The 9,595-nt window shown below is 41.2% G+C and overlaps 1 protein-coding gene across 3 annotated transcripts in view; it reads left to right on the top strand.

Moving 5' to 3' along the window:
• LOC109961078 (pantothenate kinase 3-like) overlaps positions 1 to 9,595 on the top strand; it is a 28,546-nt gene that overhangs the window by 6,338 nt on the left and 12,613 nt on the right. For 2 of the 3 annotated variants that reach the window (XM_020601659.1, XM_020601660.1), the window contains exons 2-4: positions 5,768 to 5,914; positions 6,160 to 6,365; positions 7,048 to 7,301. In XM_020601659.1, the coding sequence (XP_020457315.1) occupies positions 5,768 to 5,914; positions 6,160 to 6,365; positions 7,048 to 7,301 (607 nt within the window). Of the gene's footprint in view, positions 1 to 5,767; positions 5,915 to 6,159; positions 6,366 to 7,047; positions 7,302 to 8,558; positions 9,099 to 9,595 lie in introns of those variants that run through there. The other variant, XM_020601661.1, reaches the window with a different exon arrangement.

Genomic DNA, 9,595 nt, shown 5'->3' with positions numbered 1-9,595 from the left:
TAGGATAATATAGTTTCTTACATCTCCTCAAAATCTCAATTAATTTGTTCTTATATGACTTATATTTTTCTTCCGCCTTCTTTGATCTGTACTTTATGAATTCCTTATATAACGCATTCTTCTTTTTACATGCATTCTGTAATCCCTTACTCATCCACGGTTTCCCACTGTAATTCCTCTTGTTTTTATACTGCTTACGAGGACAGTTCTTCATTTATATACCGTAAATATTAGATCCTTTAAGCTTCTTTGCTTGTTGCAGTATGTGTGCCTTATTTAGGTCACGGTGAAGAAATTTCCTCATATGTGCATGTTATGATAGGTTAGGGTCGGGGATTAACATCTCAGGCAGTGGTGTCTGCATTGTATGTGTAGTTTAAATTAGGGTTGGAAATCACTTAACTTGAATACTTGGCTTCCATAGGAAGACTCACCCATTCTTTGGCACTTTTAATTGTGCATCATCAACTGCAGAACAGTGATGTTGCAGTTAACATAACTGTGGATCACTATGATGTATAGTGGCATCAGAAAAATAGGCCCTATACCTGAACCGGCCCAGATTACATCATTAAGGGGATGTCTCATCCATTAACCTAGGAATGTGCAGTCAGAGCTCCTCTGCTTTGTGGCTGAATTATCCCTGAATGGAGCCCAGTCGTCCTGATAAATCCGGATAACCCTCAGAGCTTTTCCCCCAACGAGGGCTGACCCCAGAATGTATTCCCCTCAAGGATGTGATTTTTCACTTTGGTGTTCAGATTTTTCTCTGTTGAAAAGGTCAGGGTTACTTTAGGGTAACTTTGCCTGCAGTGCCCCTTGTTTGCAACTTGGCAGATATTTTCATTGAGTGTCTCCTAGAATAGATGCGTGTCATGTTTCAACACAGAACAAAAACCATGAAAATAGGAAAAATGGAGACAGGAAATGTGCACGTATAGAGATTGTATGGGCAAACAATTTAGGCTTGTCAACCCATCAAACCTACTCTGTGGGGTAACCTTAAAATAAAAACACAAAGTTCAGGACTTTTTGTGCGATATATTATTGCCAGTATACAGTACGCCGAGGGTTTTTAGTAACAAAACAGCTTGTAACAAAACACTTGATAAAGAGATGCATAAACACCAGTGAAAGGAGTACAGTTCAGATTACATCACACTGCAACAGCACTGTTATGCCGAAATGTATTTTGTGTTATAGCTGGAAAGAGAGCTGCGCCTCATCCTGTGTATAAGTACCACAATTTTTACATAAAGTATCAACTGCCTCTGGCCACAGTGAGTCAAAACAGCACTAATATGTTTATTTGTAAGGCCAGCAGTGGTTGCTGCCTGAGTTTTTATAGAAATGAGTGTGCAGAACAGTCAGGTTCATGTCCAGCAGCAGCCTCTGGGGCTGAGAACTGAAGCTACTTGAGGAGTCAATTCCCATAGACCCGATATTAAAATTCCCACCTGTACAGCAGAAATAAACATGTTTATAGCCTGGTACAAAAAACAGTTTTGGTCTCTATAGCTAATTTCCCCTTCCAAGACAACTGTATGGGGTGTGATTTTTCTTATAACTCGTCTGTCTAAATTATATTGAGACCAAAATTATGCATAATTAAGACCATGGCCGCTTTGAGTGACAGGCGAGAGGTCCCGCCATTGTTGGCTAGCTTTATTTCACCCATTCAACCTGCATCAGCTCCACTTACGCTCCATTTCTTTGCCCGTTTTTGGATTAGACATAGCAGGCAGAGTGAAGCGCTGTCAATATGGTGGCAACCAGACTTCAGCTTCAAACGCGCTCTTCAGAAAACCAGTGGGTGACATCATGGCGGGTTTGTCCAGTTTTTATATACAGCCTGCTATGTTTGGTCTCAGTTTTTTAGGCTTTTGTTGTGACTTGAACCATATTGTGTGACTGTTTTTTTTGACTGAGAGATTTTAAATAGAAGAACTTTTCATTCAGGGCTAAAGCGCACCAAATCGCCAGAAGTTAAAGCCTGCATAAGTGTGGTGACTTAATAATAATTAGCTCACATAAAAACACGTTTTTCAAAGATGTCTGTCACAGGTTGAGTCATTGTTCTACTACTGTGATGCAGATGGATGGTGAACAGGGTTGGCTAACAGGTTTCAGTAGGAGTGTGTGTCAGAGGTAACGTCAATAAAAATGAGGTACATTGTTTGATCTGTGGCACACCTGAAAACCAACCAAAACTCCTCCTTTTATGTGGAAACCTGCACAAACCTGTATCTGTTAAGAGACATCTGACCTCATGTTCTTTTGCTTCTGATAGTAGACAGATATTCTTTTTAGATGTAACAATCTCACTCTGTGATTTGCATGTTAACCTGTTTGTGTGGATTTATTACTGTAGTATTTCAGTATCTCATATGTGATGATGAAATGCTGCTTTTCTTTATTTGACATCCATTGTCAGTCGAGTATCCTCAGATTTTTATTTATTTATTTATTTTTTTGTTTGACTGGACAAAGGAGTTTGCATGTTCTCCCCGTGCTTGCATGGGTTCTTTCCGGGTACTCCGGCTTCCTCCCACAGTCCAAAGACATGCAGCTTAGGTTGATTGGTGTCTCTAAATTGTCCATAGGAGTGCATGTGCGCGTGTGTGGTTGTGCGTCTATGTGTTAGCCCTGCGATGGATTGGCGACCTGTCCAGGGTGTACCCCACCTTCGCCCGATTGCCGGCCGGGATTGGCTCCGGGCCCCCCGTGACCCCGTTCAGGGACTAAGCGGTAGAAAATGAGTGAGTGAGAGTGAGTGACTGGACAAAACAAGCAGATTAATCAGTAATGAAAGTAATCGTTACCTGCAGCTGTAATTGAGTTTACTATCATTTCAGACAAGAACAGCTGCAAGTGCTCACAATAGAGGACCTGGACCGGCGAATAATTGGCGTTTATCCTTGTAAAATCACTGAAGTGATTAATATATAAAATTACCTGTTAATTTTCTGTCAGTTGACTTATGGATTATAATCGTAACAGGTTTATTGTAGCAACTCTAATTCTAAAAGATGTAGTCATTAGAGCAGTAGTAGTGGCGGTATTACTGTGAGAGCAGTAGTAGTGACGCAATGAATCAATAAAGAGAATAACAGAGGACAGAACTTCCTGTGATGTTACACCAAATAATGAGTGTTTATTATTGTATCCGCTGTGTACACACAGTGTTCAGCTGGTGTCTTGTCTTATCACACAGACATGTTGTTCTTGTCATGTGCTCTCTGCACAATGTAGTAACAGATACAACCCTCTCTGTGAAACTGAGATTAAAGGTTCAACAACAACAAATATAATAGAAATGAATGCTGCAGATAATCCAGGTGAAACCATGACCATGGGGCAAACAACTATATTTGAGACCTTCTACTTTGTAATTCAAGACCGACTGGACACACACGTACTGAATGTACCATGTATGCACGTGTTGTAAGGTGTGTTAGTTAAGACACTTAAAACTCACATGGACATAAATACTCCTCGTTCCCTTGACCCTGATATGTGTCATTCTAACCTGTGAGAGGACGCAGTGTGTGTTTGCTCTTTAAATAGAAACCCTGGACAAGTGGACACCTGTGAGGACTATTGGACACCCACTGGAAGGGGGTGGGTGTTTAACAGCATCCAGCAGCGACGCCTTACTGTTGGCCTTCAGGCAGCAACATTTAAATGATGGATTTAAACGCCCTGATCACATAGACGTTTAGAGGATTTGCTGAAGCACCACGTTTTTTTGTAGGCCAGTCTTTTCAATTGGTGCGGCCATGTTTCTTGACATCAGTGACAGCGAAGTAGCAATGTTTCACTGGCATCATGCATTAATTTGGTGTTTTTTCTTTTTCCACTGCACAAGGGATTGATCACTAGAGAACTGCAGTCAATAAACGTCAAGTAGACAAATGGGAGAGCCTGACAAATTGCTTCGTACATCTAGAGCACATCTGCGGTTCCGTTATAAGCTTGTGATTATTATTAAATTGCACTCAGCTACACCAGTTAGTTACATACAGTAAAATAAGGCTGCTGTAATTCTGTTACACTTGTTCCAAGTATTTCTTCACTGGGGAAAAAACTCACTCAATATTTGTCCCTAATCCAAAATTTTAAAAAGAATGTTCCTCACCCTTTAGCCATGTCATGCTATATGCTACAAAGAAGCATACTTATGTCTATTTTTGTGCACGCATTGCACTGTATTTAAAGAATGAGAGAAACTCTCACACAGCAGTCTACCCCTTTTTGTCCTGCGGTGAATGGAGTTTACACTTGTTATCTGAAACCACAAACACTCAAAGGTGCTATAAGGAAATGGCCACACTGTAATTAACATTTGTTGTCTCCCGTGAGAATGTTTGAGGTGGAGAAACCGACACACTGAGGACAAATTAGAGACTTGCATTTTTTTATTTAAGTGGAAATTTTATCCCAACACAGTCTGTGTTCGCTAATGTCTTGACAAAAGAAGGCATCCAGCTAACTGTGCACGGACACTGGTCCGTGTTAGGTCAAACCATAAACAGCTGAAAGGTCTCCAAAGCACTGACAGACAGGAACGGTTCTGACACTGTTATCATTTTGAGTTGAACTTGCACCTGTTTAATGTTCTTTCTCTGAACCCGTCGATTATCTGTCTTTGTAAACTTTGGCTTTATAGTCTTCATGACCTGCTGGTTTTATATGGACACATACCTGGCCGCTAGTGGAATATTAACCATGTTCTGCCATTTTAAAGTTACGCTAGTATGTTAAGACATTTATTTGCTTCTGCGTTCATGTTGTCAGTAGGTGAGAGGGGACGTGGCAGAATGTATGTTTAAGTTAAACATAGTTGTTGCTTTGTGGTGTGTTTAAAAACGTCTTGCAGAATCAGGTCCCTTCTCTCCGTGTCAGTAAATCTTACTTAAATTGAGTGAAGAAGCAGGCACGAGATGGGAAGACAAGCTGGAGAGAATGGGAACGGAGAACAGAGGGAAGGGACATGAAAATAACAACCTGAGTGAGCAGCCAAGGAGAATGTGTAGTGAAGAGGGGAGAGAGATGTAAAGAAGAACCTGACGGAGGCCGGGGGAGAAAATAGGAGGGTAAGGAGTGTGTGAGAGATGGAGAGAAGGGAGGATGATGGAGGGGAGGGTTGTCTGTTTCCATGGCAACAGCAGCTCTTATTGAGCTGTGGTAGCATTTTTTCCCCTAGCTGTTGTGGTTGAAGCCTTTTTTTTGTGTGTGTACTGATGAATTCAATGTTCTAATCGACTAACTACATATCTACTACATAACTACACATCAGACTGTTTGCCCTCTCCAGACCTCCCTCTGTGCAGTAGTATTATCAGGCACACTGCTTTCAAACAGCATGTGCATATAGGCTGCCGATCTTCTGAACACCTTTTCAGCTGTTCACACCAGGCACATGTCGCAGGTTGTCACAGTTTAGGCTCCAGGTTGATGCTGCAGTTACCAGTTATTTTCATTACCAGTTAATCTGCCAAATGTTTTCTTGATAGTTTTTTTTTTGTTTGGTTAATGGTCTGAAACTCAGAGATATTCACTGTACTCTCATATTTGACATTTAGCTTGAAAAGGATTATATTAGTTTACGGTTATTTTTGATCAACTCATTGATTAAATGCAAATAAATAGAAAATTGCATGTTTCCCATCCCCAAGTGCAACGGCTTATATTTGTGCATTACATGTACTAATGTCTGATGGGGTAAAGAAATTCCTTGCTTTATTCTTTTCCTCCTCCTCTTCAGCCTTCCCCTGGTTTGGTATGGACATCGGTGGCACCTTGGTCAAGTTGGTGTACTTTGAGCCAGTCGATATCACTGCAGAGGAAGAACAGGAAGAAGTGGAAAACCTCAAGTCTATCCGCCGCTACCTCACTTCAAATGTCGCCTATGGTACATCTAACCACAAACTCCTGTGTATCTCAGACAGGGACAGTATGATCAAGGACACTTTAATAAGAGGATGGCAGGTCATATTTTACTGTGTATCTCACTCATGTGTTGCATAAAAGTCATGAGGTCTTTTTCAGAATTATGTTGTTGAAAATATCAATCAGTTTTAACCACCACTTTTAGTAGAGGGTGTTGGCACTTGAGCACATCTGGCCAGAATCCAGTACTGTTCCCCTATCACTCAGGTAAAACGGGCATCCGTGATGTCCACCTGGAGCTGAGGGACCTGACCATGTGCGGCAGGACGGGAAACCTGCACTTCATCCGCTTCCCAACACAGGCCATGCCACATTTTATCCAGATGGGACGTGACAAGAACTTCTCCAGCCTGCACACGACACTGTGCGCCACAGGAGGTGGAGCGTACAAGTTTGAGAATGACTTCAGAACAGTAAGTGCATGACCAGAGGCAGCGTGTGATTAGTGCTGAGTTAAGAATGTCAACAGCAGAATCTTTCTCACTGCAAACACTGGCTTACCGATAGAGCTGCAGCGAGTTTGGTCTTTAATCATAAGTCAGTTTTAAAACAACATTTGACAGATCCTTTTTCCTAATTAGATCATTTGTACTAAAGTAAATATCTTTGACTTTTGGATTGGTGGTTTGACAAAATGACATTTAATGAAGTAATTTGTAGAAAACTACAACAGGCATCTGTTACTGCATTCTGTTAACCAAAACATTAAACAAAAAACACAATAACTTTTCTCCCCAGTTATAATATAATTGGACTTAACATTTCTGACTGCCTGGGCGCCTTTGCAGCTGATTGAAGCTGTCCTTACATTTCTACATCTTTCTGCTGAAGCGACTGCAGTTGATATGTGTCTGTCTCTGTGCCTGTTTACCTCAGTTCATTGACCCTGTCTGCAGTGCAGCAGGATCGATGAACTCTCTCTGGGCACTGCAGCATGAACTGAGACCCTGTGCACATTTGGGTCATAAAGTACTTTGAAAAGCATTTTTAGCTTAATAAAACTAACGCATTCAAAGTAATGTGATCATCTTTTACTTAAGGTTTAGCCAGTACAATTGTGTCTCATATTTTATCCCTCCTCCATTTGTGCTAAAGATGGCTGACCTGGAGCTGCTGAAGCTAGATGAGCTGGACTGCCTGATCCGTGGCCTGCTTTTTGTCGACCGGGTGGGCTTCAATGGACACCCAGAGTGCTACTACTTCCAGAACCCCTCAGACACCCAGAGCTGTGTGAAAAAGCCCTGCACCCTGGAGAACCCCTTCCCCATGCTGCTGGTCAACATGGGCTCCGGGGTGTCCATTCTAGCTGTGTACTCGGAGGACAACTACAAACGGGTGACAGGGACCAGGTAAGGAGGACGCACACACATACTGTATACACAACATGGCAGCAATAGAGTGACATGAACTTTGCTAATGGTGAAGAATAATTCCTCCATCAAGCTGCAAGGATCAGGAAGAGGATTAAAGAAGAAATTTAGTTTAAATAAAACAAGATAAGAATGTATGGTGGGAGGGATGGATTTATTTGTTGATTTATCCCATTCCTTGACTTTCTACTTGTTGTGGCAGCAGAGATTGTACAACCTGTCGAAACCCTTGTGTGAGAGAGTCTGCATGAGCAAAATCCCATGATTGATCTTTGCATTTGCACATTTTCTCAGTAGGCATGTATAGCTACACTAAATGTTACCTGCATGCAGTGGTTTCTGATTGTAAGTGGTTCTGTTGGGGCTGCATAGTGTGTAAAATGTCTGCTTTGTGGATGATAGCTTCATGAAGATGATAGCTGCTATATGAGCCACCTTCATCACAACAGTAGAGAGAACGGTGAATAATTAGTCTATACAGAGCCATCACAGTTTACGGGACTGTTGGGGCTCAGGATGGACAGCTGACTCTATCTCATACCAGATCTAGAGATCACATCTGTGAGAGGAATAGAAAGACTCTCCACTAATCCCAGCTCAGTGTGTCTTTGTTGGAGATATTAACTCTGGTTATATGATGTGAGGCCGTGGAAGCTCAGTGTGTGGACTGCACCTGTCAGCGATTAAGCAGTTGAAAGACCAAAAGAAAACTACACTAATTACACAATCCTGTTGTATAACCTGACTTTTTAAGACAAACAGAAAAATTAGATAAAAATTAGTTTCACAGAAAATTGTTAATGTTGGGAAATGTTAATGTTCACAGCTACAATTTGCGTAATGTCAGTTTAAAACTCAAATACACCAGAAAGTTTGTTACATCAAAGTTCATTTTAAGTAATATGTGCAAAAAGGGAAGGTTGCTAAATGCTTTTTATAGCTTCAATAGACCTTTGAGATAGGCCAGAGTCTGTTTGAATTCTAGCCACCTTACCTGTCGTTATGTAAAAGTAGAGCTAGATTGTGATTAGATAGTGAATGGCTGAAAACAGCTGGGAAATAAAAGAAGGTATCCCCCAGACATGATGAGTCATGTTGATGTAGGACATAGTCATTTTACTTTTTCACATCGCAGTTCATCCATTACACTAGATGTTCAGTCAGTGTGTGTGTGTGTGTGTGTTGTCATAGTTCACCACTTGTCATTTTTTTGCCTTCTTGTTTTGTGTGTCTCAGGTGTGTCTTATTGCGTCTGCTCACTTTGAAGTGGGGGTGTGTCTTCCATTTCAGTCTGTCACACTGCTTCAGGGACAGGACAGCATGTGCAAACAAAGCCTTTGTGTTGGTGGGAGTGGTGGCATCAAGTTGCTGGGCGTGTCAGGTCTTAAATGTATTTGGGGCATGGTTGGTTTTCTTTAGGTTCACTTTGAGTGTTTATATAAATGACTTTGATTTTGTTTATTCACTCTCCTTATGTGTTAATTATTTAGTTCTTTTACATAATCATTTAACTTCCTCTTCTAATGTGTAGAACTCTATCTCTTCATGCATCTACCACCCAGTTGTTTGTTTTCTAGTTTATTTACATCACACTGTATATTTAAAGCCCACACAGGGGGATGTTTATGCTGTTGGCTGCTCATAAAGCAGATGATATGGGAAATAAAAAACTCACTCTGAGGTTAGAGGGCAGCTCAGTATTGCCTAAGCTAAATTCCTGTGACTCTTAAATGATACAGTGGGTACGGAAAGTATTGAGACCCCCTTAAATTTTTCACTCTTTGTTATATTGCAGCCATATGCTAAAATCATTTAAGTTCATTTTTTTCCTCATTAATGTACACACAACACCCCATATTGACAGAAAAACACAGAATTTTTGACATTTTTGCAGATTTATTAAAAAAGAAACATTGAAATATCACATGGTCATAAGTATTCAGACCCTTTGCTCAGTATTTAGTAGAAGCACCTTTTGAGCTAATACAGCCATGAGTCTTTTTGGGAATGATGCAACAAGTTTTTCACACCTGCATTTGGGGATCCTCTGCCATTCCTCCTTGCAGATCCTCTCCAGTTCTGTCAGGTGGGATGGTAAACGTTGGTGGACAGCCATTTTCAGGTCTCTCCAAAGATGCTCAATTGGGTTTAAGTCGGGGCTCTGGCTGGGCCATTCAAGAACAGTCACAGAGTTGTTGTGAAGCCACTCCTTCGTTATTTTAGCTGTGTGCTTAGGGTCATTGTCTTGTTGGAAGGTGAACCTTCGGCCCAGT

The sequence above is a fragment of the Monopterus albus genome, unplaced genomic scaffold (genome assembly GCF_001952655.1).
Source record: "Monopterus albus unplaced genomic scaffold, M_albus_1.0 scaffold52.1, whole genome shotgun sequence".
In the NCBI taxonomy this organism is placed as follows: Eukaryota; Metazoa; Chordata; class Actinopteri; order Synbranchiformes; family Synbranchidae; genus Monopterus; species Monopterus albus.
This window is presented reverse-complemented; position numbering and strand designations above follow the sequence as displayed.